The sequence below is a fragment of the Ambystoma mexicanum genome, chromosome 11 (genome assembly GCF_040938575.1).
Source record: "Ambystoma mexicanum isolate Mex_15411 chromosome 11, UKY_AmexF1_1, whole genome shotgun sequence".
NCBI lineage: Eukaryota > Metazoa > Chordata > Amphibia > Caudata > Ambystomatidae > Ambystoma > Ambystoma mexicanum.
The window spans coordinates 1019535388-1019561534 of record NC_090934.1 but is presented as its reverse complement, the minus strand read 5'-3'; the positions used below and the strand labels follow the sequence as shown (position 1 = coordinate 1019561534).

The 26147-nt window shown below is 46.6% G+C and overlaps 1 protein-coding gene across 2 annotated transcripts in view; it reads right to left on the bottom strand.

The window, feature by feature from the left end:
* ITGA11 (integrin subunit alpha 11) overlaps positions 1–26147 on the bottom strand; it is a 664683-nt gene that overhangs the window by 98282 nt on the left and 540254 nt on the right. For both annotated transcript variants that reach the window (XM_069624240.1, XM_069624241.1), the window contains 3 exons: positions 25266–25351; positions 13619–13826; positions 4195–4293 (listed from right to left, as the gene is read on the bottom strand). In XM_069624240.1, coding sequence (XP_069480341.1) covers positions 4195–4293; positions 13619–13826; positions 25266–25351 — 393 coding nt within the window. The remainder of the gene's footprint in view (positions 1–4194; positions 4294–13618; positions 13827–25265; positions 25352–26147) is intronic.

The following is a 26147-nucleotide window of genomic DNA, read 5'->3' as shown; positions in this document are numbered from 1 at the left end:
GCAAACAAGAAAAGTAGGTAATAGAATTGTGGTTGGCTCTAGGTTTGGAAGCAACCGTGCTAAGCTCTATTGTTATTTAAGCATATTCGTAAGATACATAAGTCGCAAGATCACAGGAGCGTTTTGGGGTTTAGCCAGTACCCCAATTGTTGAGTAGGAAAGGAGAGTGTTCTCCTGGCTATCTTGCTTAATTGGTTCCAAGAAAGGTTCTAACACAGTGGTTATTGCGATACAATTTTCGCTTTATTTGTGCTAGTGATGGGTTAGTTCTTCATACAGTTGATATGCATCTAGTGCATTTGGGGCAATAATGTCCCCTGGTTGTCAGCCGACACGTGTTTCGACCCGTGGGTCTATTGGATGCGATCTGCAGCCCCCTGTGGGGTCCTGGTACGTGATGCTTGACTGTCTTGTGGGGACAGTGGCTCCTGTTGGGCCCTGTGTGCTGCTTGAGCGGTTCCGTTGAGCTCCTGGTAGGTCATGAATAACCCAGTGGATGTTTGTACCCAAAACCATTGATGCACTGATTTGCTGCATGGCTATTTGTCTCTTCCAATACATGCACATAGTGGTAGAGAGTGGTTGATGGGCACTATTCAAACAAGGCTGGATGTTTTACAATTGATAGAAGTAAGTAGTTTATCTTCTTATCCTATCCCCTTTTTGATAGGCGTTACACCAGCGCTTCATAGGCTGAGATGTGGATAGGAGGAAGGGATAGCTAGAACTTCATCGTATCCTTGCTGTCTTCCTCCACAGCCTTGTTTCTTGATAACCAACTTTGCCCTCAACCACAGTGGTTTTTCCAAAAACAGGTTGTTTGTTCTCCTGCTTTTTGGAAATCGGATACATTAGGCTATAACTAAATCACACCACAGATGTGTGTTGCCTTAATTCTAGGGCCCTGACCACCTCCCCCGTTTAATGGTCCTGGCACTGCTGCCGGCCAGCGCACTCTTGCTTTCCTCCTCAACAGCTTGCAACTTACTCATTCTTATGGTCTTTTGCTCTAGTCCCAGCTCTCTTTTCTTCTTCCTCCTACTCTGCTGCACCTCCTCAATGCCTTGCCACATACTTATTCCCCCATCCGTCTGTGTTCTGCCCCTTCAAGTCTCAGGGTTCACCAATTTCTCTTCCTGTAAGATTTAGGGTTCTGGCTTAAACCTTCTCCAACCTCTTAGCTCTTGCCAAGCATTACTTTCTGCTTCGCCGTACTGATATTCTACCTCTTCACTCCTATAAACCTCGCTCCTAACACATATATTGCTCCGGTCTTGCTCATCACCTGTTTTTACCACCTCTTCATTCAGTTATTTTATGTTGCCCTAAACGCTACAAGCCTCCTCCAACTCCTCCTCCTTCACCCCTTCTCTTTGCTCCTGTTTCCAACGTCTTTTGGCTCCCTCGTTCTTCTCTCTCTAACGCCCTCCAACACCCTCCGCTCTTCAGCTCGCCCCAAAACCTCTCGCACTCCTTCTTTCTGCAAACACCCAGCCCAAGGCACTTGTGAGCCTCTTTATTGCATGTGTATGTTCCCTCTCCTTTGGCCAGGCTCCCGGAGTGACGCGCACGTGTAAGTATTCCTCCCCAGCACATCATCACTCCAGGAAGAAATCTCTCTCCACTAAAACCTAAGGGATGAGTGAAATGCATTTCGGAGAGGAGAAGAAGAAAACAACCCCCAAGTCGCACTTTTCCAATAACCAGGTCCCCTGACATCTACAGTCCGCAAGATAAGAAACACCATCCATTCCCTTTACGGGGGGCTCTAGAGCCAGTGGGAATATGTTGAGTCTGTCAACCTGACTCTTCCCCTGTGTCCTATCACCTGCTAGGTATGCCAGGAAAGCCTTGAATGAAAACCCTACCTGCCCAAAACCCCACTGTTTATCAAGGTCTGTGGGAGGACCCCTTACCAGAACGAAAGCCCGAAGGAGCACGGACATGCATTGAACATCATTTGCCAAGTTATGTTTGTCAGTGACCCTGTACACAAGAAAATAAGCCTGCATCAGCAGGACACCTCGAGCGAATCAACAGAGTTGGTCTTGCCATATGTGCAACCACCAAGGATTCAATAATGGTGTTATGTCTGAAGACCTGTCACACACCTCTTCAATGGACAGGCAGCTTTAGGGACGTCTACTCGTGCAAAAGGGGAGGCGCTAGGTCGGCTAGCTGCCACCCACGAAGGAGGCAATCCCTAGGGTTACGAGCGGCAAGATGATGGATGTTCCTTGCTCAGTGGAGCCGTGCTGCGAAGTGCAGATCAACATAAAACAGGCGAGGTACAACCAATTACTTTGCGTTGCCCACACCACAGCCAGGCCCGGTCTTCTATTCACAGAACCGCGAGATGGTTCAGCCCTACCATACAAACTGGTTCCAATCAAAGCTGGGTGTGGTTTTGGAAGGCAGTGGTAATACGAGGCCAAGAGGAAGGGTGCGCAAGGCGTGGAGAGAGGAGTGACCAGAAGGCAGGCAGAGGCATAGTGGCAGGAGTGAGGGGAGGAAGGAGAGCGTGGAAGGAGAGAGGAAGGAGCTGAATGACCTGATGAGGGGAGTAGGGGGGAAAGGATGGAACAATCTAGAGAGGAGAGACAAGGGCGTAGGAGGCAGAAAAAAGCACAGACCTGTAGAGGTGACAAGAGATGAAGGAAAGTGGAAGAGAGGAGTAAAGCCTGGAGGAGGTAAAGAAGAGCAAAAAGATCTGGTGAGAGCAGTAAAGAATGGCGAGGAAAGGAGGATGAGTGGGGAGTGAAAATAAGTAAAGACCAAAGACAAAAGTGGGATAGAGTACAGAGAGATGATAGAACAGAATAACCCAGGGTAGAAGAGGAGAAGCAAATAGGAGCCATAAGAGGGCCCAGTCACTATGGGGCATCGAGGAGAAGGAGAGAGGAAATAAGAAAGAGAATGAGCTAGAGTCGGAGGTTGAGAATAGGTCTAGAGAGGTCATGCAGAAGGAATACCTAACTAGTTTGTGCTGTCAACGACCCTGGAAAAGGTTGCCGCCCGTATCCTGGAACTCACACCTGAGTCTCCCCAGATCCAGGAATAGCGAGCAAAACCTCATCTAGTTATCTAAAGACCAAGCCGTAGGAAGTGAGGACCACTTAGAAAGCTCAGCATCGTGACTACAACAATGATCACTGCACCGCCGAACATGTTGACTAAGAAAATGCTGACTTCCATTACGGCGAGGCTCAGTGATCACATAGATCACTTGTTCCCCACATCCCCCTTCCTGCTTCCCCCCTGCCTACTTACCTACTTACCTTTTTGGAAGCACACTTATCTGTGTGCCGTCGACTCTACTCCATCCCTGCAGCGTCAGTTCCCTTCCACTAACGAGGGCCCTTTTTCTTTTTGTTTACACTTTATTTTTTTCTTTATGGTCCCCCGATATCCATGTAATGGAAGCGGGGCTCACCCCTGCAACTCCCAAGACCATTACATTGAAGAAGGGGAGTTGGACACCCCCACACTTATTCAATGTAATTGGAGTCAGAATGTGTGTACGGTGCAAAGGCGCAGTAATGGATATGTCGCCAGTATGTGATTGACGTTTTGGTATGATTCCCAACAATGACAGCTGAAAGAAACAACCCAGTCAAGAAAGAAGTGTTAGGGACACGGACGGTAATCATCCTTTATTTGACCGCAAGGAGGTAGTGCCCCCGGGAAGTTAGGGTTGGGCTGTCAGACTATGGCCTTCAAGCAACCTGGAACTGCTCCGTTTTTCATTTCTTTTAAACCCCACATTTGTTTACCAAGTCAAACCCAAACCCTGGGCCTTTTTGTGTTGTAAAATGAATCTAAACTCTATTTCTTGATTCCGAGTCTATTGATCCTTTAGCCAAGACAGACTCTTGCAGAGTTGATGATGTTCAAACATTGTTGCATGCAAAGATAATGATGTCTAATACTTAAATACACAGATATAGCAGCATGAGTATACTTGGCGATGATGGTGTAGTACCATTGCTATACTCAGAGAGGATGATATTTGACCCTTAGTGTACTCATAGTATCATAATACCCAACCCTCCGAATACGTGGAGACGTTGATATGTAACCATCTCAGCACTGAGAGATTAACGTTCAACTCTTGCGGCACGGTGATAGCCAACATCCTGCACGGTGCTGCTCATTGGCGATGGATGACTCCGCCAAATGACTTGAATGTCTTACCCGGGCTTTGGATCTGAAGAACGGAAAACTGATGTTGCAGATCTTGGCGTTCGGAAGTTTGTCCCCATTCATGCAGTCGATCTTCACATCCGTATCATCCTACAGAAGAAGACACAGGGTAGGACATGACTCACTGCAAGACATTTGGTGTCACCTACCTGTTCACACAAAGTAAAAGAGGAAGGTGGCAGTGTTGGCAGACACGGCTCTGCCCATAAGGAAATGCTGAGACATGCATGAAGATCAGGCATTGTCAAAACAAAGGTCTACAGTATTGACAATTCATTTCTCTCATGAAACAGTGTATACAAAGGGCAGGATCAGAGTGCCCCCATAATGCAACAGATGCCTTATAACTGCCCCCCTATGGTAGTACATGAAAAATACTCCCCCCCACCTCACGAGGTATACAAATCCCCATTGTGAAGTTGATAGGATTGGAATGTGGTGTGATTGCCTGTCATGCTGCCTGGCTTGCGCCCTCCCCGCCGTTGTCTCCTTGCTTGGTTTCTGAATTGTGTGTCCACAATATGAAATTGTCAGGGAGGGCATAGATCCTGGGTGTGTTGAAGATGCAGTTGGCTTGTGCTGGTTGGGGTTGGGCTCTATTAACACAGATGTCAAGATCTGTGCTTTCCTAGGATGCATACGCTACTCTACACGGACAGAGCATGCACACAACACCATGTGGATAAAGGTCAAGGTGGAAGGCGTAGCAGCCAGAACCAGCAACATCCAATGGCCTGATGCCTAATGGCCTGGACAGAATATTGCTGACACTGAGATCCAGGTGCAGAAAAGAGTCTGATAGGCAAAGGTCCTCACTCTGAACTCCTTTGAGATGTTTACCCCATGAGGTGCATCGTTTAAGGGGCAACTTCTCACGCGAGGTCCAAGATGGCAATTTTCAGTATCACTGATGGAAAGACTACTACAAAGGTCCAGGGAAAACTGCTGTACGTGTTTACATCTACCGCAGCTAGTTTGTCGTCTTGTAGTTACACACATACACACACGAAATAAAAAGTTGACTTACAAGACTCGAAGTAAAGAAAAGTAAAAGCTATTTTGCCTTTATTTACTCTTCACTTTTGCACTCCGCTTTGTGAGTGTTGAAAATTACATACCAGAGACCATCAACACGTAGGTTCAAGCGTTAGTGGTCCTGTGCAGGCAATTAGCATACCTTTTACAATGGCCCCTTAAGTATCCACTGGCACCCCTGGCACCCCATTCCTCACAGGAATAAAGACAGTCTGCGGGAAGGCAGGCGGGATAGTCTGTAGCAAAGGGAATCATGCAAATAGTTGACTGCGCAGGAATTCGTGTGGGGGAAGTATGACAGGCGTTGCTAACCCAGTAATGAACTTTCTGTGCAAAAAGTGTGACAAATCACAATGCTCTCGGGTGTGTTGCGCCCCCTGTTTGTTTATGTAAAACATGGCTGTTGTGTTGTCGGTGTTGATGAGGACCTCTCGCTTGTAAAAAGCTTTTGAAACGTGTGCAGCGCCATCTTTATTGCTTGCAGTTTCAATATGTTTATGTGCCGTGTTGATTGCCCATCTGCCTTGTGCCCTGGCAGTGTGCCCCCCTACCTGGCCTACACCACATCTGTTGTAATGTTCACTTGCACTGGCGGGTTCATGAAAGGCTTCTCTTTTAACATGCACGTGCCTGTCCACTACTTTGGTGTTCTTGCCAACTTTTGAGACACTACCACTAGATCGGCCCATTCGCCTGATACTTCTGATCATTGACGTGTGAACGACTGCTGGACTGGGCACACAGTCAGACATGCAATCGGGATGAGGAACAGCCATGATGCCATCATGCCCTGCTGTCTCATTACCTTTCCTACATTTTATTAATGACCAGCATGATAACAAGGTAGTTGCACCTGACGAGCAAGTACTCTTTCCTGAGAGGGATAATACACTGCTCTCCTTGTATCCAAGATGGCGCCTAAAAGCATTTTGGATTGGCTTGGAATGAGGCTACGTTTCTGTTTGTTGATGGAGAAACCCAGCTGGTAACGGAGATTGATATATCTTTTTAGTATTCTCTTAACACAACACAGAACCTTTTCCGTTGTTATGAGCCACTCATCTAGGTAGAGGTGTACCTCACCTTTATGTTTTCATGATGCAGATATGCTGTCACTACCTCAAGTACCTTTGTGAATACACAAGGGGCCGACACAATCTCAGAAGGAAGCACCTTGAACTAAAAGTGACTTGAGTCCTCCTTAAATCCAAGGTACTTGTGGCGGCCTGGCATCATTGAAATATGAAAGCAGGCATCTTGTATTTCCAGTGTTGTCATGTAGTCCACCTTTCTTAAGAGTGGATTGACCTCTCATGGTCCTGTGGATCTTTGTGGTTTCACAATTTTTTTGTAGTGTGCAGATCTAGCACTGGCCCCTTTGGTTTTGTCTTTTTTGGGTACAAGGAAATAAAGAGGATAGATACCTGTGTTTTGGGACTGGCTCCATTGCTCCTCTCTCCAGAAGTAGGAGGAGATGTTCTTTGGGCATCTTTCTGTTGTGCAGCTGGAGGTTATGTGGTGTTCCCACACATTCTATGAATAATCACTGCCTCCCTTATTGTACTTATTACCCATTTGTCTGTAGAAATCCCCCCACCCTACCGTATGTGATTGAATAATGTTAATCTTCCTTCTACTGGAGTAACATGGGAGGGGGCATGCATGTGAAACGGACTGTTTTGAGGAAGAGGCGGCTCCCTTAGTGGTTTGGCTTCTACCCGTGCCTGTCGGTGATGCTGCAGTCATTGCAGTGTGGAATATGGTAACAAGTGGCTACCAGATCCTGCTTTCCATTCACCGCAGGAAGTGTGTTCATACTGCAAGGATGATGGACAATCATTTGGCCTCGAAAGGTCACCCATTATAGAGCACTGCTCCGTGCTGCTAAGGCCTACTGGTGATCAGACCCAGCATCCCATTAGAGGCTATAGCCTAGCGAGGCTGGTACCCAAGCTGCAGGATTTGTGTTCCTTTTCCCTAGCATGATCCATGCTGTACATTCACTGTGTTTTTAAGAGAATGTTGGGGGATTTCAGAATTCACCCTTCAAAAGGCCTAAGTGAGTTCAGTTTAGTTTTGTTGTTGTAGCCCACTGCAGATTAAGTTGAACAGGGCAATGTTGGTTAACCTTGCTGGGTGAGTACCATCCACGCATAGATTTTGGTGAAGAAGGTTAACGCGTTCTCAACACCTCACATATTATTGAAGTGTATGGCAGTTCAGTACTAACCATGTCCTATGTTCAAGAAGGTGAAGGTGGTTTTGGGTCACTAATACACTCTGATGATGTTGAAAATGTTGCTTCAGTGCAGGCTATTCCCCCCATGTTGATGAATGGGGAAGTTGGTTAAGCACCACCAATACCATCAGTTTTTTGTTGGAAAAGGGAAGATATCTGAGTACCACCAATGCCCTCTGAGTGCATTTATGAAGACTACATTGGGTGAGTACCACCATTTGGTTTTATTGGGGCAACGAGGTTTGAGTCACCAATGACCTCAGGATGTTTTGTAGCAGGTGAAGATGATTAAACATTCTCCAGACCCTAACCGGTGTCCATGGATTCTAGATACATGTTTGTCTCTTGATATTTCTTTCACTCAAGGAGTCCAGGAATGTTTCCATCAATTTGCCCTTGGGATCCTTTGTTGTTAAGCATGCAGTGGTCCTTTCTCAATACATTCCACACTGTTTGAGAAAAATTGTTTAAGCCATTTGAAACCCCCTAATCAAAGGCATTAACAAGCACAGCAAAACAATCCTCTGATAGGGCGGGTACCACAAAATTACTGACAATTATTCTGTTGTATAGTATACACTATTTGTATGTTATGCGGTCCTGTTGCCAAAAAATCCATCTTGCACTGAGGGATAGAAGAACAATCTGCAAATTGTTCTTGGGTGTACAATCCCAAGGAATTGGAAGGACCTCTTGTGTGGCTTGCACACAAACAATTTGATATCAAAAAGAATTTTTATCACTCAGTATTCTTTCAGTCTCTGTAAAAATACATTTCAACCCACAGTGTTGTGTTCATGTGATGGAATCAAACTTAAACTTTTATTTCGATAAAAAAGATTCTTTAATCAAAGGACACAGGCTTTTTCCCTTTATCCCGGACACTTGATTCTAGATTGTTGCTCTTGCTGTGTGTTGTGCACTGCAGGTTCTTTTTCTCTCCCTACCCCTCTTTCTCTCCACGCTCTCCCTCCATGGTGCGTTCAATCTCCCCTGTTTTCTCTAACTTCTATTCTATCACCTATCCTATCTGTTTTTCGAAGTCTGGAATGGAAATGTTCAAGAAGTATCTCCCAATCTCCAATCCAGACTTGCCCATCACTGACACCTATGTCACCGCTTCTTCCAAGCAGACTGTCACCGACATTCTCTTTGTCGTTCCCTCTGCGAACCTTTGGATTCCCCACATGGTCTCAGTGCTCTCCCCTTTCTCTTCCTCTCCCATTAATGGTGGCACTCGGGAATTACTCTTGGCACACCTCCTTTCCTCTAAGGCCATCATTAATGTCTACCTAAATGGAACTGTCATGGTCCAGGGTTCTCAGCCCGATCGCCTCCTTCTTGATAGGCGTCTTCCGTCTCTCATCAACTTCCTCCCTTCTCCTGATACTCCTCCTTCTGCAACCCCTCTGGTCCCTCGGCCATCACTGACGGGTGTACCACATTCCTGTACCCCTCCTCAGAAAACCTTCGGAAGTGGCAACCTTCTCCACTTAGCTACCCTCAACTCTCACTCTGCCATCAAACATTCCTCTGACATCTGCCATCTCCTTGAAGATCTCGATCTTGACGTCCTCGCTCTCACCCAGACATGGTTCACGGCCAGCTCTGTCACAAGTTTTGACACTCTCCTCACAGAAGGCTGCACAATCCTCTCCAAGCCCAGGCCTAACATGTCCGGGGGTGGAGTGGCTCTGATTTTCACTGAATTGGTCCCTGCTACTATCATACCCACTCAGTCCTACTCTTCCTTTGGATGCCTCATCTGCAGGCTTGGTGTCTCTCCTATCCTCTCGCTGACTCTGGCCACCATCTACAGGCCCCCTGGCCCGGTCTCCCTCTTCCTCTCAGAGTGGTCTGACCTCACCTCCACTCTCCTGTCCTCCTGCTTCAAGCTTCTCCTCCTCAGAGACTTCAATATTCACCTTGACTCCCCTTATGCGGCCTCCGGACTCTTCTGCAACCTCTGTGACTCTCTTTCCCTCTCCATTCTTCCCTCCGGTCCAACGCACTCAGCCAGACATACCTTGGATGCTCTCATCTCGGCTGACATCCCCATCAACAACCCTCTCACTACTCTTCTCTCATGGTCTGATCATGCTCTCCTGCCTTCTCACCTGGACTGCCTGGGTCCTCCGGCTCAGCCCCTGCCTGCACTGCCAGTCTCCTTCTCTATCATTAGACCTATGAAGTGAGTGTCAGTTGCTGCTTCATCCCCCTCCAACTCCTGACTCTCACTCTGACACAGCCGTTACTAACCTTCAACTCCCCATCTCCAACACTAACGACATCTTTGCTCCTGTCATGAGGATCCGCATGAAGCCTGCTTCCAAGTACACCTGGTATGACTCCGACCTGGCCTCTCTGAAACGCAAGTGCAGAGCTGCTGAGCGGAAATGAAAGGCTCCGAGCACATCCTCTGACAAACTGGTCTGCTGCATGCTCCAAAGGCAATATTTCTGTTTTATGGCCAGGTAATTGTGCACAACTCATCTCTGGTGTTGGCATCAGGTTAGCCAAATCCACACTTGAATTAGACCATTGTTGGAATGTTTATTATTTCATTTAGCTCTGAGGCAACTACCTTGCTGTAAATTGCTTTTATTCGTGCTCTGATGCATTTCATTTTGGGTAGATTGTGTGTGTATCGTGCTCTGAGACATTTACTTTGGAGAATTTCCACTTCCTCACATGTAATCCTGCAGAGAGACAAAGCACTGTTAGTATGGGAAACTGGGTACTACACTTCCCAGAATTCCCTTTGTCTGTACAAAGAAACATCAGGCGCTTCAGAGCCAAGCTAGTCTTTTCTGATATTAAAGAAACCAGCTCCCATCAGCTGTTTTACGGTCAGGTAACTCTGCAACTCCTCTCTGGTGTTGGCATCAGGTTAGCCAAATCCACACTTGTTCCTAAAAAATACACAGCAGATGTTGAAGCAAGAAGTGCAAGCAGCTGCTTCTAAAAGTGAGTATACAACGTAAGGATCTACTTACACAGAGGGAAAAAACAACCACACCACCACTAGTGTATGTCTAGAAATATTCAACCCAAAGCAATAGAATCAAAAATATCATCAAGACGAATTGGAGAACCCTAACGTGTGATCTCAGAGTGAAACATCTCTTCAAGGAATCTCCTGTGTTTACCTACCAGAGAAGCAGGAACTTTAGAGACCAACTGGTTTCTACCAGACCTCCCATACAACGACCTAGTACCATTCAGAAAGGAACATTCCCCTGCCTCCACTGCAGTAACTGCGGGTACATCAACAAAGGGAACACAATTAACCATTGCTGAACAGGAGAAACGATTAAATTAAGAGATTATGCCACGTGCCATACCCTGAACATCATCTACACAATTAAATGCCCCTGCGGACTGTATTACATCAGGCAAGTAAAGAGGTCAGCTAAGCTCAGGTGGAATGAGCACAGGTCGTACATCAGGAACCCAAACTTGAACTCTGCAGTAGCCAGACATTGGCTGGAAAAACAACATAATCTATCCCAGATAAGAATCCAGATAAGATTCCAAATCCTTGAACTTGTGATAAGGTACAACCCACGCGTAAATATGAACAAATATTCTGGATTGATCACCTCAGAACAGTCACACCCAACAGCATGAATGAGGAGATCAATTATTTGTGTCACATTTGATACCACATATTGATACCCAATTGGTTATTTGGAAATTAACTATATGATTCACTGTGTGACCACGGGCTAAGTGGGCACGATCATGTTCCATCTTTTTTTCATTTTCGTCATCTTTTTTTCTGTTTTCTTTTTACTTTTTCTTTGTTCCTTTCTTCTTTGATTATTCGTGCTTAACCTTGTTTGTTGAGGCGCCTTTTGGCCCCTGAGGATAATAATAACCGGTTATGGCTATTTTTATTTTTATTCTTTTGGTTATTTTTTATATCATGGCACCCCTTCAGTGACCCTTAAGAAATAGAGTCACTCAGAATATCAAAGTTTTTGGTTTACATATGAAAACACTCTACTGTTTCCGACCCAGACTCTCTCGGCCTCCCTGCATGCAGAGGGGGCCCGGGGCGCGAGGCGTCAATGAAGTCATGATGCCTCCTGGCACGTGACGCTGTGGCTCCCTCGGTCGTCAGGGCAACGGACAAATACACAAATAGGTGCGCGTGCCTGTGCCTATGCACGCCACCATTGCAAGATGAACACCCGCTATTGAAGGTGAGTTACAGGCTCATGGCTGCCCAGCATTTACAGGGAGTGACTTACATTTATGCTTGGATCTTTGACAGATCTTACTGCAACAGCCTCCTAGGATCGCGCTATAAATTCAAAAATATACTTTGGATGCGCCTTGTCCGCACACCTATCTGGTCTTTTATAAAGCTAACAAGCACTCTGTTAGGATTCCCAGACACAGAGGTCCATCCATTAAGGTAGTATGTTTTCTAAACTCATCTTGCAAATGACTAGCTCACCGTGACTTGCAGGCACACTCTCCATTTCACTTTCACTGTTTCCTCTCTCCTCAACGGTGATCCATGCGCCACATGAACTAATTTGGTGTGTATTTAATCTCCGAATGTTGGATTTTTTTGATATGATTTGATTAACATCGATGTAAATGTACCCTCGTTACTTCACCTATGCATATCATTTTGTGCTCAGCCCAGCAGATGGAGTTATACTCCGAAATGCATTGGCTATGAGCCCATACCACTAAGGAAGCTGTTTGCCTGCGTTTTGATTTACTTTCATTAAATATCTTTCTGTGCAACTAATCTTAAGTACCGGACATTGTTTGCACTACACTACGTTTTGTCAAGAGTAGGACTACTAAGCAGAAATGTAATTGATACTTTTCAAATATGTACTGCAGCTTCCTTTATAAGAGCAGTCTGTGGGCATCTGCTTTACTGGGTAATTTCACCCAGTTCTTTTTTTTCATAAGATGAATTCTAAACCTTCCAGCCATCACCTCTTTTGTTTTGCTTTAGATAGAATCTCGGGCAGAGAACCATTATTTTTTAGGCCTGAGCGGTGCTCTGCTCCTAGGCCCTGGGTGCAAATTGGGGCTGTCTGCTAGCCCCTTCTTATGCTCATGAGAAATTGCCCTGAAAAACAAGCCACTACCTGCATCGAGAGAAATGTACTCACCAGCTTTTTTCTGCTTTGAAACCACAGCGATCTGACGGAATGTCGAATCCGGAAACATACGGCTCCCAAGGGAGCATAATGTCACTGGACCGAAAGGAAGCAAATGGCATAGAGTGCTCTCCTCAGGGCAGTGGTGCTTAGGCACCAGACACTGAAAATGCAACCGATGACCGTCAGTTTCAGAACCTCTGACCAGCGGAACCTAGTTGTCAACAGCAGACAAAGGGCCTCATTACGAGTTTGGAGGTAGCCATGCCGTTTTTAGCGGCATGGCTACCTTCAAACTCGGGTCCGGGTCCCGCAAAAGGGGACTTACCAGGCCATTCTGACCTTGGAGGGCCCGGTAATTCCCTTTCGTGGGACCCGGACCAGGTAGATCCCCATTCCCATTTAAGCCCCCATAGGGCTCAATGGGAATGGGGAGGATGCTAACAACGGCCCAGTTAATAACGGGGCCAATGTTAGCATCCTGTACTGCTAGCGGGTCCTGCTCTGCATGTCTGGTCTGACCAGGCGTCCAGAGCGGGACCCGCTGCAGGACCCGTAACCTGGTGGCCCGGTATGAATGGTCATGTACTGGCACCGTTCATACCGTGGCCGCCTACGTTGTAATGAGGCCCAAAGACCAGGAGTTAATACTGGGTGTTCCGCCGCAGAGACAATAAGCACTATGGAAACAAGAAGGAACAACTGTCAGAGAACCACTGTGTGAGTAGCGCCAGAAAGAACTAAAGTGTGAGGACCCAGTGTACATGATAGGGAGGACCCTATGGCTGCAAAAGGGCTTCCATTTATGAAATTCATACTGTGCAAAGAATGTTCCAGTACTGAGCCTGCAGCTAGGATATGCATGAGTCTAAAAGAAGGTGCCCGGATGTAGCTACATAGCATATTTTTGGCTAGTGCAGTAAAAGTCCTGCTTGGGGGGGTGCCCCACCTTCTGATTCTAAGGTTACCCACTGCGTATATTATTTACCATGATTTCTGAAGGTCTCACCTTTTGGATAAGGCTGGCAAACTGCAGATTCCTGGAGTAGGTGATGTTGAGCACAGTGTTGTAGGCATTCTCTCCTTTATTCTCTAGCGTGGCCTCCACGGCCATACGCCTCCTCGTGCTCTCAATGATGAACACAGAGGTGTCGAATGATGACGCGTAGGCATCACAGTCCGCCGGAAGCCGTCGCAGTACTCTTTGGCAGTAGTCCCTGCATGAGAAGAAATGACAGGGTCAATGTACAAATAAGGACAGGCTCTGGAAATCTCTTAAGCCGTGCTCGTCTGCAGTGGCGTCGCCAGGAATCAAATTTAGGAGGGGGCACAGACAAAAGTAGGGGGGGCTGCCTATAAAAGGGCAATGTGTGATGTCAGAAGCACTACTGCATTAGCGGTTTCCTGTGCTACATTCTGATTGGACGGGCTACTTTTGGCTCCAGGGGGAACTTAACAGCTCCATTGTTGTGTGGCAGCATTGACTGCGGCCCTGTGTGTGTGTTGTGCTGGCGGACACAGCACTGCAGACAGTGCAGAGAAAGTAGCCCTGCTGAGGTAGGGGGAACTAGGGAGGGGGCAGGAGTTCAGAGGAGGGGCCTGGGCCCCCCTAGGCCGCCACTGCCCGTCTGAAAACTGAAACAGACCAACCTCACAAGGTATTGCTAGGCTCGAGTTTGGGGCAGAAAGGACAGGAACTCCTGCGGTGTGTGACCGGAAACGGCTAATGCTGCATAATGGTGGATTACATAGCAGAATAAGAAGACCTATGTGATTATCTTGAACACAAAATACTGAAGCCGGAAATAGCGATCTTTTTTTCTTTGTGTACATTTCCACGCAATTATATGCGGAGGGAGACGCCACCACCCCCACCCCCGAAGCCTCCCCCGTGCATTATGTATTACCCTAAATCCCACCACATATAATTGCGTGTGATACCTAATGGAAATGTGCCCATCTGGGACACCTTGTCGCCTTAGCGTTTTATTGCATTTAGTATGTGGTGCAAGCCCCCACCCCCCTCCCATGCCCACCACACCTCCCACTTGCCCTGCCTCCCTAAAGATAAGATGCTGCGAGTTGGGCGGGGGCGGCCAGCAAATGCACAGCGGTGGCAGCCACTACTTTGGCGATGCGGATCTATTAGCTTTCGTCGATTTTCTTTTTGTTGCCAGATCTCACTTTGTCGATTTTTTTGGGCTGGTTTTTCTACCTTTTTTTAAACCAGAGAAAGCAGGGGGAGACCCCCTCACCACCTACTTGCGCCCCCAGCCCCTTTATATATTCATACCCCAACTTACAACATGTACGTTTGGGTAAAAAAGGTTAGGAAGAAATCGGCGATAAAAAAACAAACGACAAATTGCCATTCGGCAAATAATTGGCGATGAGAATACTAGTGTGGGGGGGCAGGAGGGGACAGGGATAGGAAAATGGAGATGGAGAGAGAGAGAGTGAGGGAGAGAGGGGGAGAGAGAGAGTATGTGTGTGTGGGTGTGTGTGTGTGTGTGTGTCTATGTGTGTCTGTGCGTCTTGGTGAGTGTAAGGAGATAATTGTGACCATTCAGGTTTACTTGCAATTATTAATAGGCACTCTTCTGCACGCCCTCCCTTGCACTATGCGTCCTTCATAGATGCTTTGCTCCCTGCTTTGCACCATTTATTCACCTGTAACAGGAGTTCTGCACCCTCTACTTTGCATCCTTCGGGCTGCACTAATCTCAATCTGTATCCTGTGCACCATGCATTCTGTAATGTTTGCACACTGTATTTTGTGTGGGTTCTATTTTCTCTCCCTTCTTCCCTTTGTTCTCCAGGAGCTATGCGCTGTCACCCTTGCATAAGCCCCTGAAGATGTGGAAGCCAGTACTATAAAACTAGGAACCGCTGAATGTGTAGGGTAGCACATGCCGTGAATTGCTTCCACATGTCGACTGTAGGCTGTAATGGAGAAAATCCTGGACAAATCCACGGAATCTGAATAATAGAAGTGGCTGGCATTCAATAACCCACTGACAGCAACGATGGTAATAGGCTTATAAAACGAATTGATTGAGTTTAAATCTCCGATTGGCGGGATATGTTGGCGGCTCTTGCTGGGCTTCTGAGTTGGAAGGAACCTGTCACAGAGTAATGATGCTGGAGTGCAGCACACAGATGCAGTCCGTAAACTGAGAATACATTAGGCCATTTCCGCTAATAAGACACAAACAACGCAGTGCCACCTTGGAGCAGGGGCCAACTGGCCTATCTGCCATTCTGCCATCGGTCAAATCAAAATGGACTTTGGATGGCCATGGGGCTGATTTTATAAGCCACTCTAGGGCCGGGTTTATGAGCCACCTTAATATCCATGGAGCTGGGCTGGATTTTTGTAACTGAAGTTGTACTTGTTATGTTGCCTCACACAGCTTGCCGCCAGCTCGCCGCACAACGGCAAATGGATGTAGTCATGATTAGAATGCACACAGTGTCAGTCGGAGAACATCATCAAAGAAAAGTTAACACTTAGTGTTAACTTTTCTTTGATGATGCACCAATAGCATGAGTCGTGGGGCTGCCAGTACCTCAGTCATCCACTGGCTTGGTGCCTGGTAGGCAGCTTCACATTCTCTTCGCGAACACCAACAATTCCTGTCATGAGGGGTGGGGTGGGCACTACATCTAGTTTGTTTTTGCCTGCCTTAGGTGGGGGCAGGGCGGGGCTGACCCGGGGATGACTCTTGAGCCTCGCCCTCTCACGGCAGGGTGTGTACATAAATATGCGTGTGCAGGATTGCCAATTTGAATGAATGCCAGAACAACACGCTTAAAGTAGTGTGGACTCTGCCCAAAAAGGAAGTGCTTCCCTGGATAGACAGGGTGCAGGGAAAGGTGAAAGGTCCTGTGCTGGTGGCGCATGCAGGGCCTCGTTATCCTGGTTGAGGTAAAGTTTTCGGAAATAGTATTATTGTGCAGTCTTTCATTATACTAATTGAAGCGTCAACCTGCTCCAAATTGTGCATAAGGCGTTTATGGTGTAGATCAGTTTGTTTGTTGGAGGCAGCCCCACTGATGCTCGCTAGTGGGCACTGGGTTTCTGGTCGCAAATCCGAGACAGTCTGCGCTTGTCTATCCATTTTGAGAAAGCCCGGGCCACTTCTTTGGGGTGCTACTCGGTGGGAGGCCTCCACAAATGGAGGAGGTCCTACTACAGTTTAGGTGAATCAGACGAGTCTGGTTCTGAAGTGGTTATCTGCTGCGGCAAAGTCAGGACAGAGTTACCAAATGTGTAGCCTAATGTATAAAACATTAATGCTGCTCTGTGATGCTACTCATCGAAAGAGATGCTTATACTGCTGTCAAAGGTGCTACGCTCCTGTCAGTGCTGCTTTGCGTTAAAGGCATGTGAATGTGATGGTGTTCTGTGGTGAAAACACTCAGTGCCGCCCAGTGATAAAGGCATTTGATGCTACTCAGTGTGTCAGTGTTAAAAAAGCACAGTGAAGGTGGTTAATGGTAAAGGTTTAAATTGTGTGGGGCTGGGAGGGAGTGGTGACCATACAGTATTTAGGTGGCTCCAGTCTCACAATAAATATGTGCAGGAAGCTCTATGTTTCGACCTGGGCTGCCCTGGGTCTATGTTATCGTACCTGCTGGCTCCTTCATGCAGTGAGATTCTATGCATGCATGTTACACTTATCAGGTAATTCTCGAGCCTCCCTGAAAGCACTCTAAGACTGAAAATGAACTGTATCCACGCCACGTGTCTCTTTTTAACCTATGAGCGAAAGCTCTTGTCTTCCAAAAATGTCTGAAATTCGTCATGGACAAACCACTTTAGGCCAGGAAAAAGCTTCATAATTTTAGATTCCAGAAATGGAGATGTCCCCTAAACTGTAGTAAATATTGCTGTATGTATGTGTATTTTGTGCATGCCCGTTGACTAGGAGTGTCCAACGCACAGTGTTTTTTGTATGACCTGATTTCCAAAGTTCCAGTGTACAATTATAGGACACAGACAGACAATTACACTTCTGCATTAGGTATAAAGTGTGGCCAGCACAAGTGTGCACTATAATTTGTCATAATGTGGTCCTTTCACTCTCAGTCCAAACGGTTGGCCTTGGAGCCTAGTGTTTGACCTTGCTTCCAAACTTTGCAGCATACGGCTGTCGCGCTCTGTAAGCCCTAGGATTGTATTTCTGAATGTACTATATATGCAGAATGTGGGGATAAGGGCATCATTCAATTTAATTTTTAAAAACTATTTCCCAGAATGCCCTCCACACTGCTTCCTCTTTACCTTTGCAGGTCAAGGGTGAGTGAAATAAAAAGAACATTTGTGCTGCCAGACAGTTGCATTTGCTGATACCTGAGGCGTACGATCATTATTCTCTCTTAAAAGCTCATTTTTGTTTATTCCAACATTAGTCACGGTCTCTGGCATCTAAACGCTGGCCCTTAATCCAAACAGCATGCTTTAATATATAGTGGGTGCATGGTTGAATGTACAGATCCTACCTTTTATTTTACCTGTGCACTTGCAAAGCTGAACCCCAATACACGAAATGATATAAAACAATGTTTTCTCAGTGCTTCCCTGTGCATTGGGAGTTTTGTTACAGGCCCCTCAGTAAGGGACCTCTCAGAGTCTGTGTATGGTTCATATTCATTGGTGCATTGAGGACCCTTTCTGAAGTTGCATCAAGGCCTGTTTTCTTTTGGGCCATTTGTGTGCCTGGGAGGGAGCCCAAGGGACATAAGGTTTATTACACCATGTTTCCTTTGAATACTTGTTTTCTGGTGTAAGGCATGTTTGCTCAGGGTTTTGAACACTTCACTAAAGTCTAAATACAGAGATCTAAAACATGGTTATCACTAGTGCCAGTTCTGCAGCATGCTGTGTCATACTGCTATGAACATCACAGGGTGCGCTGAGGACAGGTTTTCCTGATTTTCCAGCCAGCAATCGCACCTCGGTAGTTTAGGTGCATTAACCTGATTTAACAAGGGATAGCTCTCACACTGCAGAATTGGGTAGAATTGGGGAGGTGGTAACTGTAGTGTTGCATTGCTTTAAATTGGGGATCGTCTGAGAAGCATGAGGTGTTTGGTTGCACCATGGTTGTGGTGAATTGTGACATTGTTAAGTCGTAGCAGAAACTGCATGCTTGCGGACATCACCCTTTTCTGGCAGCTTACCCGCAGGACTAGACAACACATAAAAGCATTGTAAATCCTGGCCCTTGATCCTGTGAGAGATCTATACCTAGACAGACCCAGATGTGGGGTGCATGCATGCTTAGATTAAATGCTTCTGTCTGAACATGGATTCATCACACTCTCATTCTGTCTTGACTAAGGGCTTGGTGATGCAGCTGCCATTTGGTGTCAGCTGTGATTCAAGAATGCTGCAGAGCCCATCATTGCACTCGAATCGAGTGCACCCTAGCCTGTTGACCCATGCACAATCATTTATCTTTAACTGCTATTTTCAAATATAACAATGGGGTAGGAATTACAGAGAGTTAGGAAGGAAAGAAATAAGGAGGAATGGTAGAAGAGACAAAAACAAGGAGGGTAGAAGGATGGGGGAAATTAAGAGGTAAGATGGTAGGGTGACAGGAAGGAAACAATGTTAGAGAGGAAGGAAAGGAGGAGAGGAATGATACCAATGAAAGAAAAGGGAGAGAATGGAAGGGGAAGCAAGAAAAAAGGAAGGGACAAAAGAAAAAAGAAAGAAGAAAATCAAGAGGAAGGAAGGGAGGGAGGCATAAGGGAGTGATGGATGATGGGAGGGGAGAAGGAAGGAACTGCTTGCTCCTCCTAGCTTACTCCAGTAACATAGACCAGCAGGTTGAACGCTCGCTGGCACTGCTGCGATCTATGCATGATGTGCAGGAAGCAGGTTCAAATCCTGGCAAGGCCAACTCAGCCTTTCATTAATAAGAGGTTGATAAATGAGTATCAACTACTTCAGTTGAGAATGACTGTATGTTAATATGTGCTATCTAGAGTGCTTTGGCAAACAAGCTATTTAAATAACAAATAATTATCTAATGCCGGGGACATGGAAAAGGAATGCTATCACTCGTTTTCTCAAGTGTTTACACAAAACGTTACATGCAACAAACATAATTAACCCTCCATAAGTAGCATTTTCTGTAAAATGGTGAATTGACATGATTCACGTATGAGGGTTATAGGGCCACATTTCTTTAGGTGCCCGGGCCCATTTCTTGTCCCACTCCAATCCTGCCTTGAAGCCATCACTGGACGTTGACCTCCAGATCAGAGCCCCACCGCAATCCATCGTAGATAGGCCCATTGGCTGGAAAGCTTGCTTTTTTTTGCAGACTGTGGCTATTGTCTTAAAGGGCAATTCTTTTTATACATAGCTTCATCAACCCAAGTCTGACTGCTCTGAAAGATTCGACTATCCCCCACATTTGTGTTTCACCCTAATTAGGGATCATCAGAGTAGCACAGGTGGACATCTTTGTGATTGGAGTTTTGGTCGGTAGCTGCCATCTCAATAGGGATGCAACTATGTGATTTGCCTCAAAGAAAACCTGAGCCTATTAGGTGACAAAAATACCAAAAGGTCCCCTTTACCCCATCAGACTAACCTTGCACCGTTGGCGGAATGCGCTGCACTCGTTAGTGGCAGTCTACAGTGTATGTGTATAACTTTTATAACGCGCAGCCTGCTGTACCCCAAGTGGTGTCCCCACCAGGAAACCTTGTACGCAATCCACTACTGAGCCCAACAGCTATGCTTTATTGCTATGAAAGTGGGCGTGGGGTATGGATGTCAGAATATTTGGTCGTGGGTGTTGCCTGCCTAAGTGCCCGAAGGGTTGCAAGGACCAATGTGCAATGACCAATCCTGATTTGCATGTGGTGTTTGCCCTTTTGCGATTGCTTGGCAACTGAGAAGCAAAGCATTGGTCTGGAGGGTTGCCCAGAGAAATGCCAAAATTCAAAATCGTCCAGCCATAAACTTTTTGTTTTGCTTTAGTCCCCCGAGTGGGACCAGTATGCTCAAACATGGGTCCTGAGTCTGCTGGCCTAAAGACCCAAGGTACACCTCATTGATGATGCTCAATGAGTCTGAAACATATCTAGAGTTGCTTGTAATCTTGTGCAGAAGGGATGTGACCAAGCAGTTCAGGCTGAACTGCCCCCATTCAGGTGGGACCAATCATGATTTGTATATAGTTTTTCCCCTTCTGAAATGGCTTGGAAGGATTACAAAAAATGGTCTGGGGAGTTGCCCAGAGCAATGTCAGTGGTTATGAATAATTCAGAACGCTCCAGCCATCAATCTTCTGTTTTGCTTAAGTCATCTCGAATGGGACGGGTATGCCCAGATCCCAAGCCTGCTGGGCCTAGGATCCCAAGCTACACCTCACCGATGACACCCATAGAGGCGGAAACAGGGACATGTCTGGTGTTGTTTGTGATCTTGTGCAGAAAGAATGTGACCTAGCATTTCTGGCTGGAGTGCAGCCTTAAGGGCAGGACCAATCCTGAATTGCATATGGTCTGTCCACTTCTATAATTGCTTGTCAAGCTGAAAAACGAGGGGCTGGGGGGTTGCCCAGAGCAATACCTGTGGTTATGAATAATCCAATACCTTCCAACCATCAACCTTCTGTTTTGCTTATTTAAAAAACCCACTTACAAAAAACCAAGGTAATGTCTTATTGACAAATCGATAGACTAAAATTATTTGATCGGCAGAATATGTTAGTGGGCCTCATTACAACCCAGACGGTAAGTTCCCTACTTTACCACCATGGTGTAAACTCTGTTTACACCATGGTGGATGGCGGATTTACCGCCCCATTCCAAGGTGAGTGGGGCGGTAAATCTCCATTCCCCATTTACCCTTCCCCATTCCCATTTTTGCCCCATAGGGCATAATGGGAGTGGGGAAGGCGCTAATTACGGCACTGTAGATTACGGTGCCGTAATTAGCACCAAGGCGGGTTAGCGCCTTGCATTTTAACGCCTGCTAGAAGCAGGCGTTAAAATGGTAATCAGGCGTTAAGGGTTAATGGCGCCGACGGCGCCGTTAAACCCTTAACGCCTGGGTTGTAATGAGGCCCAGTGTCTCTTGCTGGGCTCGTCTGAGTCTCACGTAATACAGTGCTATTTTATTAACATCTATGTGTGGACATTCCCTCGTCTAGTGAGACATCTTGAACCACTCTGCTACCCTAAAAAGATGTGACCTTGAGTGCTCAGCCACCGCTACCAATAGGTAAGCCAAGGGAGGCATAAGGAAAACCCCATTGTCTAACTGTTCAGTGTCTCTACCACCCATCAACACAAGGCAGAGAGAAACCATCCTAGCACCATGCACTAACAATCCTTTTTTTGTGAAAATAAATGTGCATACTGCCCTTATTGAATCTATAGCCCCATCCTGACATGGGTTCAGGAGTGCGTCAAACTGTGTAAGGGAGGTGGTTGTAATCAGCCTATTGCTTCAATGTCATTTTCTCTATCATTGGCAACTAGCTTGAGTCAATTACTAAGCAGAATAGACACACGGGAGAAATGTTCATAGCATCACTTAGGCTGTAATTGAACAGTCTGTGCCAAATTAAACATCTGCTTTGGAACAGGGACCAGGGAGGATTGTTTACAGGAAGCGTGTGGAATAGCTCACATGGCTGTTCTGTGGATCTGCTTGTTGTGGACAAGCTTTTCGAAATCTACAGATGCTGGCATTGCTCAGGTGAAATGGGCTTTGTATGCACTTGGGAAGGGGATACCTTAGCTTGACTTCTGTGAGCAAGAAATGTAAAAACAACATCCAGCCAGCGATAAAGGGAGATGGAGCATTACTACCTTAAGAGATGTGTACCACTAGTAATATAGAGCTCTTCTGCGCTCTAAAACTTGAAGAAATAATGACCACGAATGGAATGATGAGTCAAAAACCCTTTATGCTATTCTCCCGATTGATTTTAAAATCTGAAACAACCACAGGAATACATAGGATGGGGGACTAAGCAGTGCACCTTGCTTTTCTAAACAGTTCCACAAGCTTCACGAGTGGGAGCACACACAGGCTGACAAGTTTAAGATTTAGGGCTTCATTACGACTTTGGCGGCAGCCATGCCGCTATTGGCGGCATGGCTGCCGCCAAATTCGGGTCTGGGTTCCCTGAATGGGGAATTACCGGCCCATTCCGAATTTGGAGGGCCCGGTTATTCCTCCCTCCAGGAACCCGGGCCAGGACCTTCCCCATTCCCATTTGAGCCCCCATAGGGCTCAATGGGAATGGGAGAGGGAGAAAACAACGGGCCGATTACGAGCGGCCCGTGATTTGCTCCCTCTTCCCCTCGCAGGACCTGGGAAGGACGCCTGGTTTGATCAGGCATTACCTACTGGGTCCCGCGAGGGGAGCTTGTAATGAGGCAGTACGGGTTTAACGGGTCCGCCTCCTTTCGCGGAACCCGTTAACGCGTTCCGCCTCAGTCGTAATGAGGCCCTTAAACATTTTTATTTACAATAAAATGAACATGTCCCGGTAACACTCGTCAAAGCAAATCATGATCAAGAGAAAGATTCTCTTACACAGTTACAGGTGGGGCCGGTCTTTGCCCCAGTTCCAAGGTCCAGGAGACAACACTTGCCTTTGTCTTCGGTGTTGCTTGTTTTCGGGGTTTCCGAACCCTTCTCCAATGAATCTGGGAGTATCTGGGCCAATAGTTCTTGGACAGCGACCAATCCGATGGTCTCCTCCAAGCGACTGAAGTATTGGTGTGGCTTCCCACTAGAGGCCATCTCTGCAAGGTCTGGGGGCCGGGTGTTGGGTCTCCAGGGTCGTTTGGCAGCTTCCATGCTCAGGTGGGCTAGACCAAGGTACACTCCCACCGTTAACGTTCCTGCCATATGCTCCTTAAACCCCATCTCAACCCTCAAGTCTGCCATGGACCAACTTGGTCCCCCGGAGCCTCCCTGCTCTTACTTATTGGTAGGCGTACCTGTTCTCCCCCACCTCCTCAGGTGTTATTCCCCTATTGCCTTCCGGCATCGTCCTAGCAAGGTTGCCATGGTTCTGTTTTTCTTCACCATTCTCTATGCCTTTACTCTAGATTATCCTTCACCTACAACATTCACAATCTCTTCCCCTGTAGAGGGCAGCAGCTCTCTCTCCAACCTCCTCACTGTTCACCTTCCAACCTACAATCGTTTCTTCAGATGATACCTTGTATCCCTCCAGCCTCATCACTCCTCTTTCTCCAGCCTCAAAATCTGTACTCTAGCCGTCTTCCCAATACATCTCTAGCTCACCGATCTCCACCAAATACCTGTCCTCCAGCTTCTTCTCTAATGCCCCACACTGCCAGAGTGAACTGGCTGCTTTCTATGGGGGGTCTTCCTTCTGCTTGGGTGGTCTTCAGGGCATTGGTTGCACATGGGCTGTTTTGGTTAGGCTGTTTTGTGATTGGGTGTTGTGCACAGAGTCATGAGTGCTGAAAGGCGGTTGGCCTGAAAATATTTCAAGCCCTGATATGAAATTGGATTTTTGAACTGCTTGAATATCTGGGAAGACACCTTCCCTCCTATGTCCATCTACTTTAAGATCTTCTGCAGCTGCACACACACCAGTTCTGCACCAACGGACCACCGAAACCACAGTGGTTCACCACACACCTTGTGAGGATCCAATGTTTGACTGCCAGTGCTCAGGAATTGCCAAGCATACCCAACTATGAGGTTTCCACTACATGACTTACCTTCAGCCTTCAGTCTTATCTATAACATTTGCCCTTTCTTTCATATTGAGTCTCTATTTTTTATTGGGACCCACATAGCATCAGGACAAGTGTCCTGCTCAGCCTCCCAAGAGGCTATCTGTCAATTCCACTATTTCCTATGAGATACTGCATCCAGGTTCTGCCAACACAAGCCCTAACATACCCTATGTGAATCTCCTGTCAAACCTGGTTCCCAGTGGAGTAACGTGACATTTGGCTTAGCAGTTATGGGAGGGACAAGCCTGCCAAAGGTGCAGCAGAACCAAGCTGCCTTTGACAGAAGAGGCCTGGGAGAGGAGAGACTGTATGCCTACACAGGGACCAGATGGTTTATGATCTTTGCATCATTTTTTTTTCCATCGAAGGTAAGTACCATCAAATCATTTCCAATGAATAAATGTGCATGGAACCTCCACCAACCCCCTGTTTTTAACTGTGTTTTTTTAACCCTTCAAAACACACCTAATTCTTTTTTTAACCCTTTACTCCCCAAAAATATGCATTCAACGCATGTGTTTTCGTTAGAACAAATTCGATGGAAAACCATTCGATGGAAAAATGTTCGTTGGATAGTCTGCATACCGGGCCAGAACATATTTCTATGTTGTTACTTGGGTAATAGGAGCCAGGCAGTCTGCCGTAGGCAGGCAGACACTGTGCTGTGAGAGAGTTCACCAGGGTTCCTCTGAGGTTAAACTACTGGCCTCGGTGTTATGCTGAAAATTTTAAGCATCCCACAGACATGAAAAGGCAATAATGTACATTTTTCGCATTTTTATAAAAATGGCCCTTCTAAATATTTCCGCTCTTGGCTAAAGTCTAGTTCATCTAATGGTATCAGTCAGAGTGGAGGTGGTCCCTTTTATGATTAGACATACTGCTGTACTCACAAGGCAGTGGGGATATCGTTCTTAGCATCCATAACCAGGTCAGGGACGCAGTTGTCATCCTCATTGCAGCCATTCCAGAAAGGCACCTACAGGAGACAGGAAACAGAAAAGATGTTACCCGCCCAGCTCAGCAAGTGGACCTGAGCTGAAATAAGAATAAATCAGCGCTCTCTCCCGCCTCTGGAAATGTGTGACGAAGGTGTAGGTATATGGGTATTAAGCAAGCCTACAAGTATGGGGAGTATGTACATCTGTGGGGAATGTCTATGTCTGTGGGAAATGCACAAGTCTGTAGCGGACATGTGAATCTACAGGAAATAAGTAAATATGGTGGGAGTATAGAATTGGATGAAACTGGTAATAGGTAAGTCTCTCTATTTTTATTTGAAGAAGGATATAAAAAAGAAAACAACAATCAATCAATCAGGAGGATAGCTCAGGGGCAACGTGCTCGCCTGGTTGGAGCAACACAGGTTCGATACCTGGGTCTGTGCTTAGAAACCTCTGGATGGAGCAACACAGGTTCGATCCCTGGGTCTGTGCTTAGAAACCTCTGGATGGAGCAACACAGGTTCGATCACTGGGTCTGTGCTTAGAAACCTCTGGATGGAGCAACACAGGTTCGATCCCTGGGTCTGTGCTTAGAAACCTCTGGATGGAGCAACACAGGTTCGATCCCTGGGTCTGTGCTTAGAAACCTCTGGATGGAGCAACACAGGTTCGATCCCTGGGTCTGTGCTTAGAAACCTCTGGATGGAGCAACACAGGTTCGATCCCTGGGTCTGTGCTTAGAAACCTCTGGATGGAGCAACACAGGTTCGATCCCTGGGTCTGTGCTTAGAAACCTCTGGATGGAGCAACACAGGTTCGATCCCTGGGTCT